At 42.6% G+C, this 19,915-nt stretch overlaps 2 protein-coding genes across 3 annotated transcripts in view; both read left to right on the top strand.

Annotated features, from left to right (window-relative positions):
- Abcb10 (ATP binding cassette subfamily B member 10) overlaps positions 1-3,585 on the top strand; it is a 38,866-nt gene extending 35,281 nt beyond the window's left edge. For both annotated transcript variants that reach the window (XM_051201832.1, XM_051201831.1), the window contains 2 exons: positions 943-977; positions 1,156-3,585. In XM_051201832.1, the coding sequence (XP_051057789.1) occupies positions 943-977; positions 1,156-1,387 (267 nt within the window). In that variant the 3' untranslated portion in view covers positions 1,388-3,585. The remainder of the gene's footprint in view (positions 1-942; positions 978-1,155) is intronic.
- A 3,391-nt stretch (positions 3,586-6,976) lies between these two features.
- Nup133 (nucleoporin 133) overlaps positions 6,977-19,915 on the top strand; it is a 47,633-nt gene continuing 34,694 nt past the window's right edge. The window contains exons 1-7 of the mRNA XM_051201830.1: positions 6,977-7,194; positions 9,155-9,273; positions 10,966-11,069; positions 11,656-11,763; positions 14,098-14,232; positions 15,649-15,819; positions 19,447-19,602. Coding sequence (XP_051057787.1) covers positions 7,016-7,194; positions 9,155-9,273; positions 10,966-11,069; positions 11,656-11,763; positions 14,098-14,232; positions 15,649-15,819; positions 19,447-19,602 — 972 coding nt within the window. The 5' untranslated portion in view covers positions 6,977-7,015. The remainder of the gene's footprint in view (positions 7,195-9,154; positions 9,274-10,965; positions 11,070-11,655; positions 11,764-14,097; positions 14,233-15,648; positions 15,820-19,446; positions 19,603-19,915) is intronic.

Genomic DNA, 19,915 nt, shown 5'->3' on the forward strand with positions numbered 1-19,915 from the left:
TTATTTAGTTATTTCCCATCCAGTTCTGTGGTCTTTGGTTCACTGAACTGGTTCATCCTTTACCATGGTATTGTTTAATGTTTTGTTGTTGTTCTTTTTTTTTAAAATCTGTTTGTTTGTTTGATTTATTTATTTATTATGTATACAGTGTTCTGCCTGCAGGACAGAAGAGGGCACCAGATTGAATTCCGGATGGTTGTGAGCCACGATGTGGCTGCTGGGAATTAAACTCAGGTCCTCTAGAAGAGCAGTCAGTGCTCTTAACCGCTGAGCCATCTCTCCAGCCCCAGTCTAATGTTGTTTTTGTCACTCACAGCTCTCCTCTTCTTGTTATTCTCTAAATCAGCGGAAGGCCACTCTTCAGCCTTTTGTCCTGCTACCTGCCCAGGCATTTTGTGTGGGTAGACTCACAGATCTTTTGTGTCTGACTACTTGACAGTCCACTGTTTTCCAGGGGCAGCAATACCACCATATAAGTCAGAACTCTCTTCCTTCTTCTCCTTCTTTTTTTTTTTAATGCATATGAGTGTTTAGCATGCATGTATGTCTGTGCATCACACCTGTGCATGGTGCCCATGGAAGCCAGTAGAAAGCATCAGATTCTCTGGGACTGGAGTTACAGAAACTGCCATATGGATACTGGGAATTGAACCCAGGTCCTTTGAAAGAACAACAGAGCTTAACCACAGAGCTGTATCTCTATCCCCTCTTTCAATCTTTTTTAAACTGTTAACACTTATTGTTTTTATTTTATGTATTTATCTTGGGGTGAAGGATACTCAAAGGTCATCAAACAACTTGGGGGAGTCCCTTCTCTCCTTCTAATGATGAGGGATCTGGAAATTAAATTCAGGTTGTCAGGCTTGGTGGTTAAGTGCCTTCACTTGCTGAGCCTTCTGCCCAGAATTTGCTAATAAATCATTTTTCTTTTTCCTTCTCCAGAACCCCAAAATTCTTCTTCTTGATGAAGCAACCAGGTGAGGGTGTCTCTGTGACATATTTAAGCATGTTACAATGTCTAATATGTGAATCCATGTTGGAGAATGTCTTAGTAATGTGTGTGTGTGTGTGTGTGTGTCTAAGCTGGAGTAGCTCAATAATGTGTGCAGCTCTGACATCTCTGCTTCCTCTTGTGTGTGACCCTGTCTGTTACAGTGCACTTGATGCTGAAAATGAGCATCTGGTACAGGAGGCACTTGACCGGCTGATGGAAGGAAGAACAGTACTGATCATAGCTCACCGCCTGTCCACCATTAAGAATGCCAATTTTGTTGCTGTCCTTGACCAAGGAAAAATCAGTGAGCATGGAACACATGAGGAGCTGCTTTTGAAGCCCAATGGGCTTTACAGAAAACTAATGAACAAACAGAGTTTTATGTCAGTATAATGTCAGTTCCTAGAGCTGTCATAGTATACAGCCTGTAATTCCAGCTATTGGGAAACTGGAGCAGGAGGATTGTAAAGACTTCATCATGTACATAGCAAGACCCTGTCTGAAAGCAAACAAAAACAAAGCAGAAGTTACCAATAGGTTGTCTGAGAGACTTTAAAACCAAACAGCATTGAAGAAAACAGCTTAGAGATTGTATGAATCCTGTGGATCATAACTCCAGTTATTTGAGACATGCCTATTTTCACAAAGAATGTAAAATACTGTTTTAAGATGTACCTGTTCTCAGATCTTCTTACTCAGTTTTAAAATTGTAACTTTCTAAATGTCTGAATCACTGAAGTTACTGCAGGTTTTGGAATGTTTGTTAGTACAGCACCTCATTTCCTTTGCCTGCTGCCAGAGTCCAGCTGTTGTCGGGTGATGGCTTTAAAGAGGGAGTTATAAACTAAAGGCCTGACTGCTTTAAGCCAGGTTGCTAATCACTGGGGTACCTTCCTGGGGCCACTGAGGGAAAGCTTGCCTTGTCTGTCCCCCACATCTCAGGGGGTCAGAGCTCTGGAACACCATAGGCTGCAACTGTCAAAAAGTGCAGTGTCCAGCACTAGGGCGTATGAGAGCCTGGTGCTTTTTGCCAAAGGAAGAAATCCCATTCTGTAAACAGGAAAGCTTCTATTTTTTTATTCACTTCCTTGTTTTATGACTCCTCTTGAAAAGCAAGGTACAAATGACCAGGTATTAGCAACAAAAGTGAATGAAAATCAATTTTACATTTGTTGAAGCATGTATTTTGAAAAAAAAACTTTAATATGTAATTCTCATATATATTAATTATAGTTTTATATTTTAAATTTTCACTAATAAGGTTGAATATGAATAATATTATATTCAGCCTTGAATGTGGTGGCTCTTTGGTGTCAGTAGCAGAAGCACAATGACAAAAGGGACGTCATATTTTGGAAATCGTCCTAATAAGATACATATTGGGGCTGGAGAGATGGCTTAGGGGTTAAGAGCAGTGACTGCTCTTCCAGAGGTCCTGAGTTCAATTCCCAGCAACCACATGGTGGCTCACAACCATCTGCAATGCGTTCTGGTGCCCTCTTCTGGCCTGCATACACATAATACACATAATAAAAATAAATTAAAAAAAAAAAAAAAGATACATATTGTCCTGCTGCTGTGGCAAAAGTGGCAACCCTGCCAAGCTCAAGAGAAAGTATAACTTGAGTGCCAAAGCTAACAGATGGACTGGGCAGACGAGGCACCTAAAATTGTTTACCATATATTCAGACATGGATTCTGTGAAGGAACAATCTAAGGTCAAGAGGTAGCTGTTGCAGCATCCAGTTCATCTTGAAGATCCAACAATCAGCCACGCCAAACTGTTCTTGTTTAAAAAGAAAAAAAAGCACTGTGGCTCACACCCCTAACCCTGGCAACTGGGATTACACAGTGAGTTTAAAACCAACCAGGGCATGAAACCTTATTTCAAAGACATTTGAAGAGTTCGAAAGTTCTACTTTGTGGAGTACATGGAATGTTAACATGGCACTGCTCTATAAAGGAGATGAGTAGCCTTTTCTCCTGTGCTTGTAGTTTTAGTCACCTACAGTGTCTCCGTTCTTAAAGATTTGCCTTTTTTTTTTTTTTTTTTTTAATCAATGCTTTTGGTTGGATGTTGCCTCAAGAAAAAGTGCTGCTGCTGCTGCTGCTGCTGCTGCTGCTGCTTCTTCTTCTTCTCCCTCCTCCCCCTTCTCCCCTCCCCTTCCTCCTCCTTTTTTTTTTTTTCTGGTGATGTAGACCCTGTAACATAGCTACACTGATAGTTAAAATGGACACACCTGCCATGTCCGTCCGTTTGCCTCTGGCCATACTGGAAGAAACCTCATCATGAGAAGCACATATCAATTTATGTTACACTTGGGGATTTGATGAGTAAGATAGGCTCCCTGAATGAGTGTAGTGGTCTTTGAGTTAGTAAACAGCACATCTGTGACAATCATCTTCCATTGTCCACATGTTTGTTCAACTTGAGTGTGGTTCTCAGAAGACAAAACAGTTGCAAATCAGGTTGGTGGGAAACCCCTTTGCTCCATGAATGTATTTAAATTGAATTGGGTCATCACATTTTTTTTCTTAATAATATTTGTCTTTAACATTTTATATCTTATTAAAATTTATAGTGAATTTAATCTGTGTTTATTATGATGCTAAGACTGAATCAAAGACCTCTCACATGCCAAGCACTTTACCATATCCTCAGTCATATCCATATCCCCAGGCTCATGTCTATCACTTCTTTTAAAATTTTGTACACATTCAGTTTCTTAATTTGCTATAGAGACTCAAAGAATTTTTAAATCTGTCATGCCAAATACAGAGTAGTGACTTCCAGTTCCATGCCTTTCCTCATCAAAGTCATCAAAAGTTCTTTTTTTTTTTTTTTTCTTCCCAGAGACAGGGTTTCTCTGTGGCTTTGGAGGCTGTCCTGGAGCTAGCTCTTGCAGACCAGGCTGGTCTCAAACTCACAGAGATCCACTTGCCTCTGCCTCCTGAGCGCTGGAATTAAAGGCAGGCACCCCCAACACCTGGCTCATCAAAGGTTCTTAATGTCCCCACTTGTTTGCTATTTATTAGCACTCTGTCCAGCCACCCCAGTTTCATTACTGAGCATTCCCTGTCCCACCTTGAGAACAGTGCTGTGGCCCTGAGAAGGGATTCAGCAGTGTCTATCTTCAAAAAGCTCTCATTTGGGGAGGGGGTAAGGCAGGCAAAAATCAGTAATATAAATCTGGTCAAGTACTGTGGCCAGCAAGGCTGTTTGGTTTCCAGCATGTGCACAGGTAACATTTGGTGCCCTGACAATCCCTCGAGGTAGACACTTAGAACCCATTCACCCCAGTGAGGAAAGCAGTTTCAGCAAGTTGTGAATTGGTTTGTCACGTCTTAGTTTTTCATTGCTGTAACAAAAAAACCAATAGCTTAAGGGAGAGAAGTGCCCTTGCTGTTCCATTATGGCTGGTAAAAATATTACAGCAGGTCAGGATGACAACTGCAGAGAAGGTTGTCAGAGAAGATTGTGCTCAGAGAAGCCAGATGAAGGCATTGGACTCTCTGGAGTTAGTATTGATGATTTTTGTATGGGTGCTGGGAAATGAACTTGGGTGCTCTGCAAAAGTAGTTTATAAAAAACAAGACTATTAATTTATTATGTGTAGGTGTTCTGCCAGCATGTTTTCCTGCAGGTTAGAAGAGGGCACCAGATCTCATTACAGATGGTTGTGAGCCACCATGTGGGAATTGAACTCAGGACCTCTGCAAGAGCAGTCAGTGCTCTTAACCACTGAGTATCTCTCCATTCCCCACACATTTGGCTTTATTTGTTTAGTTTAAGATATTTATTTATTTAAGACATGGGCTCACTATGTAGCTTTGTCTATCCTAGAACTCACTTAGTAGACCAGGCTGGCCTGAAGTGATAAGAGATCTGCCTGTCTCTCTACCTTCTAAGTGCCATAAAGGTACAGTAATGGTTTTCTTGAAGAGTATACTTTTTCCTTCAGCTTTCTTTCTGGGCTTTGAGTTTTTGTTTTCCTATATTACATAATTATATATTTACATATATTAAATAATCCTCACTATTCCAACATTTCCACACAGGGAATGTTCCAGCTCACAGGTGCTGGCAAGTCATTCCAGCTCCTGCAGAGGTTTATATAAGTGGCAGTTAGCAACCTGACCTTCTGATCTGCTCTGCATAACAACTTGAGTCCACAGTGGTCTCTCAAGTAATTATGCCTTTGGTTTGTTTGTTTTTTGGGTTTTGAGACAAGGTCTCATGTAGTCCAAAGTGGCTTTGAACTATTCCTGGTCCTGTAGGTACAAGAATAAAGTTGGCTCCACCAAACCTCTTCAGACACTACCCACTCCACCGATGAGTGCATACCCCTCCCAATAAAACAGAAACAAATGAGGAAATGTTCTGGGCTCTCTAAGACTAAAAAAGGCAGCTGCAGAACAAGATAAACCTGTTACTTTCTCTCAACTGGGAGAAGACACAAGGTAACTGCCAGTAGTACAAATGTGATCTTGGGGAATATGAACAACTGGCCCACTGCACTCCCCATCTAAGGTTTACTCAGCCAGCGTTTTCCTAACTGTTCTCCTATTTCAGCTGTGGAGTCCACAGTGTACTTGTTACAGTGGACACAAAGGTGGCAAAATCGCCCTCTCAAAGATATTCAGAAATAGTGGGTTGTAGTAGTGCACACTTTTAATACTAGCACTTGGGAGACAGGCAGGTGGGTCTTTGTGAGTCCGTGTCTCACTCCTCTCCCCAAGAAAGGCAGAAGTAGCTACTTGAGCCAGGTGTGGTGGCACACACGTGTAATCTCCGCAGCACCAGGAGTTATTCAAAGCTACGTTGGACTACATGAGACTTTGTCTCAGATACCAAAAATACCAAAATTGAAATTACTTGAGAGGCCACTTTGGACGAAAGTTGTTAAACAGATCAGATGTATACGGCTAGGGAGTAGGAAGGTCATCCCTGATCTTATGAAGATAGCAGCGCTAAATTTGATGCGGTCGGACAACTGCCAGGAAGAGCAAGCAGGTAATCCAGAAGAAAGTTGCGCAATGGCATTAGAGGCTAATTCATAGAATGTGGAATCCCAAGTGGGAAGTGGCGAAAAAAGAGAAAGGCCGCCGAAAGTTAAGTCACGGGACCTCAAAAAGGGTTGAGCAAGTAACCCCTGGGCAGTTATAAGCGCTGGAAATTTACAAACTTCTGAGCTTACGTTAGTTCACTGGCTGGCAGTGTGGGGAGCAGAGTAGAAAAGGAAGACACACCCCCTACATGCACCGCGGACTTTCAAAACAGACCCAGAAGACTAACAGAGCTGGGTGAATGCCTGCTATATGACTTCTACAAGGCTCTGGGACTTCGGGGATGGGGGGGGGCGGAAGGCGAGGGGGGGTCGGGATGACGACACAGCTCTTTTCGTGCCTGGGGCAGTAGGCCAAATCCATCAAACTGCAAGATGCGACTGGGAAGCAAGAGCTGGGACCCAAAGAAAAGCCCGGACCTTCGGACGAAGGCCAAACCTCCGACCGATCTTAGGGTGGAAAAAGCTCTACTGAGTGCACCGGGAAACAGCGCGCTACAACAATCGCCACCGCATACCGAGACACCAGCACTGTGACTTCCTCGGCTCCGCCCACGGACGCCTCCTTCCACAGATCGCACTCCCCGCAGAGGGCCTGGGTGCTGGAGAACCGGGCTTCCTCTTTACATCCCCGAGAGCTCTGGACTCCGAGCCGACTCAAAATCGCTCGCCACCTGGTACTGGATATGACGTCACAGTCTTTCTAGTTCCGACCCCGCCCTGCAGCGCGTCGCCAAATTTTGCCATCATCGCCACGCGCCTTGCCTTTCCTATTTGTATATCATCATTGAGTGTCCCTCCCCGCTCGGTGCCCTGTTACGTCATCGGTAGGCGCCTTCCCTCCCCCTTAGTGTTCAAGCTCTTGGCGCGCGAGGTTTTCCCTCTCTCTCTCTCTCTCTCTCTCTCTCTCTCTCTTTTTTCCACGAGTGGCGCTTCCTCTACGTTTCCTGCAGACATGTTTCCAGCTGCCTCCTCTCCGCGGACCCCGGGTCCGGGGACCCGACGAGGTCCGCTGGTCGGAATCGGTCCGGCGTCCACGCCTAGAGCGAGCCGAAGGGGTCTGTCTCTGGGGTCTGCGGTTAGCTCGCCTGTGCTCTTCTCTCCGGTAGGCCGGCGCAGCTCGGTGAGCTCTAGGTAAGTGGGGGTTCGGCGACCAGCAGGTTCAGCTCCAAAGCGGGCAGGTGGAACCGAGCAGTGGGTGCAAAGCTGCCGCAGAGTTGGAAAGTAGTCACTCTTGCGTATTATTGCCTCTTTTTCAATGGTGACCCTCATTTTGCACTCCCTCCGCTTAACTTTTTATTGAATATATGAATACACTCAGTCCAAGCGCTACAGAAAAGAATAAAAGCACCTTCGGAGTGGTATAAAAGCAATGCTTTTGTAAGGTAGAAACGTGTCAGATATTGTAAATATTAAAACAAAAGTGATTTCTTTATTATAGTGACACGGGCAAAAAAGGAAATCAGGTCAGTTTCAGGGAGCTGTTTGCTTAAAGTTGTGGTTTCACGCTGTGACATTTAGCATGAGTAGCTCATTTTGGTCTGATCAAACCTTTTTGTGATCTAGTGTAGAAGTGCATCCTGGAACTGTGTCCTGCCCACTTTGAAACAGGTACCCCAGGCTGGCTTTTCCGCAATCCTCTGTCTCTACTTTTCAAGAGCTGATATTTCAAGCATGCACTAGCTTACCTGACTACCATATTTTATTTAACAGTTCTATCTTCTATCTTTATGTCAGGATTTCCTCATCCTTACCAAATTCACAAGAGTCAATACACAGTGTTCACCCGGATCTGACTCATGGTGAAAGCCTACAAATCCTGGCAAAATGGTTTCTCAGTGCCTAACAGCCATTACTATACACTGATTGGCAAATAATGGACTTTGGGCCACAAAATGTGCCATTGTAACTTGGTTACATAGAACACTTTCTGAGATGGGGGGAGAGAGGGAGACTGAGATTTACTAAAACTGTTGGTGTGGTGCCCAATCGACAAGGCTAGCATAATTGTTACCCTCTTCCTGGTAATATGAAAGCCCGGAATCAGGTTACCTTTGTTTCAGAGGAATTTATTCTATTCCTCTTTCAAAAGTGAATTTCTGGGATGGAAAGGTGGCTCTGAGGTTAAGAGCACCTTCTGTTTTTCAAAAGGATCTGAACTCACTTTCCAACACCCAGGTGAGATGTCTTACAACCACCTGTAACCCCAGCTCCAAGCGTTCTAGTGCCTTTGGCTTCTAGGACCCTGCTGTTAGGTGCATGAGCACACACAATCAAAAGTAAAATAAATTTTAAGTGAATTTCTCCTGCATGAAAACAAGAAATACTTAGTCTGAGATGACTGAGACTTAATGGTTAAAATGTATAAATCAACATCACAGAATTCTGCCTGCCTCCACCTCCCCTCCATGCCTGGTATTGACTTTTATCTTTTGGAAAGAGTTCTGAACAGTACTGATCTTAGAGGTAGACATGTGCTCCTAATTTCTGAGCTCATGGTCAAAAGCCAGGCTGTGTGTGTGTGTGTGTGTGTGTGTGTGTGTGTGTGTGTGTGTGTGTTGTGTGTTGTGTGTGTGTACACAAACCAGAATCATTTGAGAAGAGGGAAGCTGGATTAAGACAATGCCTATGGAGGATTTGACTGGTGATTGGTATAGAAGGGTCTAGCCCACTCTGGGCAGTGTGATCCCTAGGCAGGGAGCCCTGGGGTGTATAAGAAAACAAACTGAGCAAGCCAGTAAAGAGCCTTTATCCATGGTTCCTGCTTCAGTTCCTCTCTCCAGGTTCCTACCATGAGTGAGTTACTGCCCTGACTTCCCTTGGTAGTGGATCGTTACCTGGAAGTATAAAATGAAATAAATTCACCCTCCAAGTTGTTTTTTGTCATGGTTTATATCACAGCAATGGGAATCAAACTAAGAAAGCAGATTTCTCTAAGCTTTATTGAGGAATACAGTTAATTACATAGTGCACACAAGCTAATATCTTTCACCATTATACTTCATCAGGGATCTCTTATGTGTAGATCTATAAAAGGCTAAAATAGTAGGAAATTTCAGATTATAAGTAATTTTACATGGTCTCTTTTCTTTAGAGGAACACCTACACGGATGTTCTCTCACCATTCCATATCAGAGTCTGTGAACTACGACGTGAGGATGTTTGGTTCGTCTCTTCCTGTAAAGATCATGGAAGCTTTGACACTGGCTGAGGGTAGGTGTCATCTTTTCACTTGCCCCTGATAGCAATCAATAACCAGATCAAATGCAATGACATTTTGGCTTTGTCAGGAAGTAGGCAGCTGTTTTTCACTATCATTGAGACGTAGGTTTGTGAGTTGAGTGAATTAGTCTAACAAAATCATATCAAGTCATTAGTCAAAGTAATATGTGTGTAAATTTCAGTCCCCTTCAGATATCCCTTGTCCCTGACTTTTTTGTTTGTTTGTTTTCCAAGACAGGGTTTCTCTGTATAACAGCCCTGGCTGTCTTGGAACTAGCTCTGTAGATCAGGATGGACTCTGAACTCATTGAGATTACCTGCCTCTGCCTCTGCCTCCCAAGTGCTGCAACTAAAGTGGCATGCCACCACCACCTGGCCACTAATTTTTCTTGTTTTTAAATGTTTAGAGTTTGTGTGTGTCACTGATGAATGTTCAGTCAAAGGCACACAGAGGTTAGAGGACAACTTTCAGAAGTCCAGATAGATCATAAAGCTTAAACAGCAGGCACTTATCCACTAAGCCAGCCCATTTACTTTTAAAATGTAATCCTTTTTATGAAAAACAGTAGATAAAAATACTCTGTTGCAAAAGGAATGTTTCCTGTCCCTTTCAGTTTAGGTAAGCCATGCTTGAGAGCTGAGAACTCTCCCAGGCAGGGTGCTCCAGTTCAGCAGAAAGCTGTGCGTAGCTTGGGCATGATTGCACCTTTTAGTGTGTTCATTTCCAATGCTCTGTGTTTTGCACCGCTGCCCTGTCTATAGGCAAAGAACAAAGCTCAAATCAGTTAAGATCCTCAAGGCTAGGAACACATTTGTGGAGGCTTACCACCACCGATGCTTAGACACAGTAGTATGTTGGTGTAGTTTTTCCCTTAGTAAACAGTGCTCTTTGTGTTTCCTTGTAATGAAATGACTCACTGTATCTGTAAAGAGCTCTATTTGAAAATAACATTCTTTTGAAGGAATGTGTTTTTGTTTTCTTTGAAAATGATAGTTACTGGGAGGGTTATTGTTTGCTCTATCAAATAAATAATTCTTACAGAAGTTAAATTGTGTTTTTGCTTTTTGGGGGGTAGGGTTTGATAGAAGTAGATCAAACTGGCCTCAAATTCATAGAAATCCACCTGTCTCTGATTCCAGTGCTGGAATTAAAGGCATTTGCCATCATGCCTAGCTAAGACTCTCTTTATAACAAAAATGAAAGAGCATTAAACATAAACCCAAATAGTTTTTGCTTTTGGATATGTTTCTAAAAGTAATCATTTAACCTAAACAAATCTTACTTTGGATATTGACTAACCCTAAATATTTGGAAGTTGTTGTGACTTGCTTTTTAAAATTAATTTTATATTATTAGTATTTATGATAATTGTATGTTTGTGCACCATGTGTATGCATGAGCCTGTGGGTATCAGAAGGGTGGGTCAAATCCTCTAGAACTGGAGTTGTAGTTGGTTATGTATTACCATGTGGGTGCTGGTAACCCCTAAACCCAGGTCCTCTGCATGTGCTTTAAGTACTTTTAACTGCTGTGTCATTCTCTCCAGTCCCTGAATTAATGTATGTGTGCTTCTGTTACCTGTTTTGGTGACAAATGTGATAGAAAAGGTGTTAGTATAAAGAGACTAAACAACTTTTCATAGTCTCAATGTAAGATTAATTGTATTCCTTATTTCCTCTCAGCTGACGATCAGCTGTCTGTCCACATAGATGAAGGTGGGTGGGCTTGCCTGGTGTGCAAAGAGAAACTCCTCATTTGGAAGATTACTGTGTCACCTGTCACTAAGGTAATGGCTCTTTAGATAACAAGTGGGGAAAGGGGGTCCCAACTGATTCTTTATTTTTAAAGTTCATGAAGGATGCTAGTCAATCTGCAAGCATTAGGGATTCATGATATGAAATACTGAATGCGCATCCAGAGTTTGCTCAGAAAAACAAAACTTGTCCTCTTTTAATGATTTGTTTTTGTTGATGCCTTTGGTTTCTTCCTTCTCAAAGGACCCACTGCAGCCAAAATAAAAGAACATGAGCTTGAGATTGTCACTGTCTTCATGGGCTCTGGATCGTGTGTCCTTTTCCCTCCTGCCTCAGTGCTTGGATTTTCACACTGAGTTCTCTTGGGTCTGCAAGCTGCCTTAATGTGCTCAGCACAGACTAGTTCTTATAGAAGTCCATTTTAGCATCTGTGTATTCCCGACTGTGTCTCTTAAGATACTCTGTTGTATCTGATCAAAAAGAGCTATGAAAAGAAAGGCTTTTATAACATAGTCTTGCAGCAATGAATTCATATGAAATATACAGAAGAAACAAACAAGTCAGAATGAACAGACTGAATTGAATATGAAGGTTTTTCTGTTTGGGTTTGTCTTGCAGTTGTCTGTTTGCAAAGAACTCCAGCTGCCTCCTAGTGATTTCCACTGGAGTGCTGACCTGGTGGCACTCTCTTACGCTGCATCCCCAGGTGAAGTACATTCCATTCAGGTAGGTTTCTTAAAAGCTGATTGAAGGAGCTAAGGAGATGGCTCAGTGGTTAAGAGTGGGTCAGTTCCCAGCACCCTCTTTGGGTGACTCATGACTGTAATGTAACTCCAGTTTTAGAATATCTTTGCTGACCTCTGCAGGCACCTGCAGGCAGGCATATACACACAAATATAATTTTTTAAAATCTTTTTTAAAAAAGCTGATTGAGAGCTTGGTGTGGTAGCACACCTTCAATCCCAGCACTGGGGAGACAAAGTCAGCTGGATCTCTGTGAGGTCAAAGCCAGCCTGTTCTACATCAAATTGCAGGCCACCTAGAGCTTTGAGACTTTGTCTCAAACAAATAGTACATTTTCTAAAATAAGAAAATGAAACAACAAGGTACAGACTGAGGAAATACTCTTAAACCCAACTGAGTACTTACATCCAGAATATAAAAAAGTCACAAAGCAAAGTTTGATGAGGAAGCAAACAATCCAATTTAAAAACAGAGAGCTGGCCCAGAGGTTAAGAGCATTTAATTGCTCCTGCAGAGAACTCCAATTTAATTCCCAGTAGCCACATGGTGGCTCACAATAATCTATAACTCCAGTTCCAAGGAATCAGGTGTCTTCTTACTTCCACAGGCACCAGGCATGCACATGATGCAATTACAGGCAACACTCACACATGAAATATATAAAAGGAAGAAGAAAAACAAAATGGGCAAGGTTTTCAGTAGACACTTACTTTACCTCTGAGTGCATGAGAGTGGCAGATAAGCTCGTGAATAGCTGTTTAGCATCGTTGCTGTTGGAACAGTGCAGACAAAAGTCCAGTGGAGCACTGCTGCACAGCTGATAGAATGGCCAATGAGCCTGATGTCGCTGAGTGAGGCAGGATGTGGGGCAGCTGAAACTCCTGCGTGGGACGTAAACCACTGCATACTCTTGGTTCCCAGTTTCTTACAAAGTGAGGGTTTACATGCCCTGTGAACCTGATAGTCCTTTCCTGACCATCTCTCTCTCTAATTTTATTTTATTGTATGAGGGTTTTGGATCCTGGAGTTACAGACAGTTGTGAGCTGTCATATGGGTGCTGGGAGTTGAACCCGGGTCCTCTGGAAGAGCAGTCAGTGCTCTTAACCACTGAGCCATCTCCAGACACCTGACCATTTCTCTTATAGAAATGAGAAATATATACATATTATTAAGTTTCTTAAGGCTTTTTTTTTTTTTTTTTGTATATCGCCTAGCATGTTTTGTTTGTTTGTCTGTCTCAAGACAGAATCTCACCCATATGGCTCTGGCTGTCTGGGAACTCATTATGTAGACCTGCTTGGCCTTGAACTAAATGGAGATCTGAATGTCTCCGCCTCCCAAGTGCTGGGATTGAAGGCATGTGCCACTTCTGTAAGGTCTATGACCTAGCTTTAATTAATTTTCCACATCCCTGCTCCCTATCCCTGCTTAACCCCTCCCACTCTCAGATCACGTGTGTCCTATTACCAGCCCCATCTCCCTCAACACCTCTTTCATTTTCCCCCCATTTTAGTTCCCTGGCCTCTACGCATACTCATTGCCACATAAATAAAAAATATGTACAAAGTAAAAGCTAAGATTCACATGTGAGAATGTCACATAAAGTGTTTGTCTTCCTGAGCCTGAGTATCTTATTTAATGGATAGCTCTGTCCATCTACCTGCAAATTTCATAATTTCACTTGAGAAATGAAAACTTAACACAAAACAGTCACTCATGTTATAGCAGTTTTGTTTGCAGCGCTGAAGCTGGAAGCAACTAGTGGGTCCTTTAGCAGACAACTCATGCAGTAACCCAGATAAACCTCAGGGTAAGCTGAGGTAGAGAAGCAGAGTTGGAATTCAGTCTGCTCTTTTGCTGTGTGATATTCTCAAGTGCCAGATCTACAGTGATGGAAACAGTTGCCAGGGTAAAGCAGGGAAGGCATGATCATCAGGGGGTCAGCATTAGGTAGTCTGGGATGACAGAACTACTCTGTACCCTTAGGATGGGTGGTTACACCATCTGCACATGTTAAAATCCACAAACCTGAACAGAAAGGTGAAGGTGGTTTTCCTGTTGCATAATCTCAAAAGTAAAGAAGTTTGATGGGCATGATTATACACGCTTTTAATCCCAGTACTTGAAATGCAAAGGCAGTCAGATCCCTGTGAATTTGAGGCCATTCAGGACTACATAGTGAGACCCTCAGTATAATAAATAAATATGTAAAATAATAAGATTAATATAAAAACAAAGTCTTGTTTTCATCAGGGTTCATAGGCACGGGTTCTGAGGCCTTTTATTGTTGCTGATGACTATGGTTTTGTTTCAAGGCTGTTGCTGTCATGGTTGCTACCAAAGAGGGGTCCATCCGCTACTGGCCCAGCCTCGCCAGAGAAGACACCTACTCAGAGACCTGTGTGGATTTGGGAGGCGAGAAAATGTGTAGGTTCCTGACAGCAGTGCAGGTGTGTATAGAGAGAGCTATGGTGTGGACTGGTAGGGAGATCTGAATCTGGAATTATAGATTCTGAGCAGCTATGGGGGCCTGGAGGCATGAAGGAAAGGCAAGGAAGAGAGGAGGGTGAGTGAGGGCTGTGGTATAAAGTAGAGTAGGGAAGGCCATTCATTGGGGCAATGGAATGTTGGTTCATTCTCTTTAAGTAATTTATGAAAGTAGCTATTAGAAAGAAGCTCTTGGGCAGGCTGGACAGTGGTGGTGCATACTTTTAATCCCAGCACACAGGAGGCAGAGGCAGGTGGTTCTCACAGAGAACTCATCTCTGTGAGTTCAATGCCAGTCTGATTTACAGAGCTAGTTCCAGGACAGCTAGATCTACACAGAGAAATGCTGAGGGTGGGGGGAGGGGATAGAAAAGCTAGGCCTGGTGGTATAGAACTTTAACCCCAGCACTCAGGAGGCAGAGGCAGGCAGATCTCTCTGAGTTCCAGGAGAGCCTGGGCTACATATAGAAACCCTGTTTCAAACAAACAAAATAAAAAGAAACTAACTTTTAGACACTGGGAGAATACTTGCTGGTGTCTACTCTGCAGTTATGGAAGAAAACTGAGGCTGGGTTTAGGCCTTGGTTAGCAGAGTACTTGCCTAACATGCACAGGGCCCTCGATTCCATCCCAGCGCCACTTAAACCAGATGTAGTAGTGCATATCTATGATCCCAGCATTTGGAAGGATAGGGAATTTTGGGTCATCCTTGACTATGTAGTGAGTTCAAGGATAGCTTAGAATGTATAAGGCTGCCTCAAAAAGAAAAAAGAAAGAAAGGAAATCAGACACATGTTGAACCTACAAATGGTAGACCTTTAATTTAAAACTCAAATTTAAGAAGGGGAACTTTTTTCCCTTTGTAAGAATATTTCTGTGTTATTAGTGAAAGGATTTTAATGGATTAATGCACCTTTTTAAAATCCTTTTAGGCATATTTAAAATAGGGATAAGTTTTATGTGTGAAATTTTTTTTTTTCAATTTAGGTAAAGTCTTGCTCTGCAGCTCAGGTTGGCCTTAATTATAATCCTCTTGCCTTAGTTTCTCAAGTGTTGGGATTTCAGGCAATCACCATCACACCAGGCTTTATCACACTTTGTGTGTGTGTGTGTTGTTGTTTTTTGAGACAGGGTTTCTCTGTGTAGCTTTGGAACCTGCCCTGGAACACACTGTAGACCAGGCTGGCCTGGAACTCACAGAGATCTGCCTGCCTCTGAAGTTTAAGTGCTGGAATTAAAGTTGAGCCACCACCGCCTGGCTTGTCACACTTTTTTTTTTTTTTTTTTGCTAGTTCTTGGTCCTGAGCTCTTCCAAGCTCATCTTGTGCTTTGTGTTCACAGGGAGGAAGTTCAAGCTCATCTTGTGCTTGTGTTCACAGGGAGGAAGTTTTATCCTGTCTTCTGTGGGGAGCCAGCTGATCCGACTGATTCCTGAAAGCTCAGGGAAGATTCACCAGCATGCCCTGCCCCAAGGCCAAGGGATGCTCTCAGGGATTGGCCGAAGGGTTTCTTCCCTTTTGGGGATTCTGTCCCCTACTAGTGACCTCATGGTACGTCTGTAAAGAACTGTTTGCACTGAGTTGGAGGTTTCCTGTGATAGTGTTACTGGTTTCTTGTGATTGTAAGCTATTGTGTTTTTGTTTTTTAATTTTATGTGTGTGAGTATTTGCTTGATGTATTCCTATGCATCTCATAGTTATCTGGTGCCTGCTGAGGCCAGAGAAGAGCATCAAATGCCCTGGAACTAGTTACTGTTGTGAGTTGCCATGAGGGTATTGGGAATCAAACCTGGGTCTTCTTGAAGAACAATTAAGTGTTGACCACCTAGCCATCTCCAGCCCTAAGGCTGAATTTGGCCTGAACTGTCTTCTCCCACATTGCCAGTTCTGTGTGGTAACTCAGATTTACCCTCCTGTCTGGCCTGGGAGGGAGTGAGGGGATAGGCCTAAGTCTGCCAGCTGCTTTGGTTCTCTTGTGAAACAGAGCCCTTTCTCTCCATTGTGTTGGAGAGGTTGAGGTAGTGAGCTGCTGAGATGTCACCTGTCATACTCAAGCCTCAACTAAAGCTCAGGTCCTCAACCCACTGCTTGATCCTCACCTCAGGTGGCTTTGTCACTTGCTCCCTTGAATGTCTTTTATATCTAAAACAGCATGTTTAAACACAAGTGAATCATCTTGACATATCTGTTTCTGTTACTGGCACTGACCCTTTTCTCAAGTGGCCTGGGTTTCAAACCATGGTGATAGCCACTGCTCTTCCCTCTCCGTTGTACATCACTGGTTCTCCAGCTGCTTCTGGGTGCATTTCATCCCCTTGTTCTGTCTGTCAAACCCTGGTTTGCTCTTGTTCACAGGCCAGGACAGCCTCATTGTTGTCCCTTCTTCTGTAACAGGAGAAGTGGTGGCAGTGGCGGGTACATTCAGCTTAAACACATCTGTTTCATACAAAAGAGCCTACTCATACAAACAGTGCCCATGTCTGATGAGTGTCCTCCCTGTCAGGCACCTTCAAGTTCTAGGCTCAAAAGCCATGGGCAGCAACACGCCAGGTTTCTAGACCCACACTCTAGACTGCTGTGGTTTAGTTTTTGCATAGTGACCCAATTTAATAAGAAAACTTTCCCATCTCCCTGTTCTGCTCTTCCCAGACCTTTCCTATGGAGAGTGGGCCTTGCTTTCAAGGTCCATTTCAGAGTTACTTGTAATGAGTATGGTTTTTCCTCCCACCGCCAGTCTTGTCCCACTGCTGTGCCAGCCCCAAATAACATACACCGAGACTCTGTATTTGATATAACCTGTTGGCCCTTTACTAGTTTCTTATCGGCTAGCTCTGTCTTAATTATTAACCCATTTCTATGTATTTCCACGTGGTCTTACCAGCGAGAGACGGCTGGCGGTTCTATTCTCTCCAGACTCTCCATCTTGACTCCTCCTTACTACTTCCTATTTCCTCCTTATCTCCTAGCCCCTCCTATCTTCCTTTTTCTATTGGCCAACAGTGCTTTATTCATTAACCAGCATGAGAAACATTTACAGAATGACATCTCCCATCATCTCCTTTTTTCTGTCTAAATAAAAAGGGTTTTAACCTTAACATAGCAAAATATATCACACAACAGTTATCAAATAAGAATCGCAGTTAACAATATTTAGTCCATTAACATTTAGTAATATTTGAAGAAAATATTCCATCATCTATCCTATCTTTGTGTCTAACGTCTAAGTAACTTATCTTTAATACTAAGGAAAACTATAACCATAACTATCTGTCTTCAACTCCCTCAAAGACCACAGAAGGATAGTATATAAACTCTAGAAAAGACAGAGACAACTCACTGCCTGGTCAGTCACCTGAAGTTCTTTTGTAATCTTCCATCTTCAGCCCATAGGCCATAGTGTGTCTGGCAGACTCTTCAGCAAAGCAGGAAACTTTAAACTGTCTTCTTGTATTGGCAGTTTGTCAGTCACTTTCCTCTGTGTCCTGCAGACTGTCTGGCAGACTCTTCCATGAAGCAGGAACTCTGTAGCAATGTCCATCTTGAATCACCAGTCACTTTTCTGTGGGTCCTGCATGTCCAGTTTATACAGCATAAAGTCAAACAGTCCAGACAAGAGCAGTATCTTGTCCAAATGGCTAGTCTTGCCATATTGGAAGCAAACTCTATAACGAGTTTCTTCAACGTCCATCTTCCTTTCTGACGCAGGTGGTGTTGCCAGGAACAATTATGTCTCATTATCAAGAAAAACCCTAAACCATTTTAAATGCCATATTCTGTAGGTCTTTGAAAGGTTTGAAGAATGCCTATCTATCTCAAATACATCTCTGCATATCTAGAAAACCTAACTCACCTAGCTATAAGTTTTGACTATCATAGGTAACTATCTAAAATCTGTACTAAATTATACATTACATTTTTAAATGAGCTATATAAACACAATACATAAACAAGAAGAGAAATATACATATCACCTTATTGACCTTAAATTGTATCAATAAATGAAAATCCATTCCAAAACAAAGTATTCATATCTATACCATAATTCCCTTTTTACCTTTAAAAGGATATTGGTTGTGATCATTAACCATTTATAACCAAGTCAATTTAAATGAAAACAAACATTTATAAACAATATTTGGGAATTTGGGCGTCGTTCTTTCCAAACTACTTCCTGCTGGTAAAGGGCGCTGTCATGGGGGAATCCTAAGAAGACGCAGAAATCCTGGTTGTAGTCTGTGAGGCTGCTTTGTCCAAGCTGTTTTGAATGTTGGATCACCAGCAACTCTGTTTCAGGGGGCCTGGCTTGATCAAACCACATTAGTCTGGAAGGAATCCACAGCTTTATATTTTCTGTGGAAGCAAAAATAGGAATCCTTTTCCCCAGTAACTTGTCCTTGAACTTAAATTTTTGAGTCAAAGCATTTTTAAAATATATAAATTGGATTGATCCAGCACCATTTGTTTTAACAGTTGTTATTTCCTCAGCAGTCAAAAGATACACAGACAATATAATACCATACAGTAACCAGATTCTCTCTGAGCTTTTCATCTTTATGTGGCTTTATTATTACTCTGTTTCTTTTACTTTTTATTTTTTATTTTTTGAGACAGGGTTTCTCTGTGTAACTCTTATCTGTCCTGGAATTTACTCTGCATACCAGGTTTACTTGGAATCACAGAGATCTGCTTGCCTCTGTCTCCCGAGTGCTGGGATTAAAGGCTTGTGCTACCACACCCAGCTGTTTTGTCTTTTTAAAACCATTTTATTTTTTTTTTCCATGTCTATGTATATTCTGGTCTCCGAATGGAGGCGTGGGTTCGAATCCCACTTCTGACACCAGATATCGTGGTTAAATAAGGATCAGGATAAACAAATAGGCCGAATAGGTGTTTATTCAGGGGGAAATAACTTACAACCTAGACAGATGAACACCAGGAAATTCCACCCCGATGCTCTCCTGTCCGAGTCCTGCCAACAAGAGAGCTTTTCCTGGCTCTTCCTCAGACCTCCTTCCACAGGTCACTTCTGCCCATAGCTCCACCCCCCCCATGGGCGTGGTCAGTGCCACAGAAGGACTATCTCACTACAGTTACTCCTCCCTACAGAACTATAGTCAGAAAGCTGTAAATATGTGCACTTGGAGTCAGCCTCAACATGACCCCCTTCTCTTTGCACAGCTGGCCAGTGTTCTGTGGGACAGAGGAAGATCGAGTTTCTACACCCTGACAAGTTCAAACATCAGTAAATGGGAACTGGATGATTTTTCAGAAAAACAAGCTCACAGTTGGGATATGCACAGAGCCCTGAAGGAAAGCATTACTGATGCTATTTGGGTGAGGAACAGTAACGGCTATTTCTGGTTTGGTTTATGGTGTATAACTGTGTTCATTCCTTCTTTGTTTCTTGTTTTCTTTGAGACAGGGATTCACTCTGTACCCAGGCTGGTTGTGAACTCTTTAAGTCCTCCTGCCTCAGCCTCCCAAGTGCTGGGATTCTAGGTAAGCATCACTGTAGCCAGTCCATCTGCCTCACTGAAACACACTTCCATGTAATAGATAATATATATAGTTAGTAAATAAGTAATACTGGGTGTTCAGTTCCTAGCCATAATAGCAATCAGTGATTAACTTGCTAATTTGTGGGGTG

Source organism: Phodopus roborovskii, unplaced genomic scaffold, assembly GCF_943737965.1.
Source record: "Phodopus roborovskii unplaced genomic scaffold, PHOROB, whole genome shotgun sequence".
NCBI lineage: Eukaryota > Metazoa > Chordata > Mammalia > Rodentia > Cricetidae > Phodopus > Phodopus roborovskii.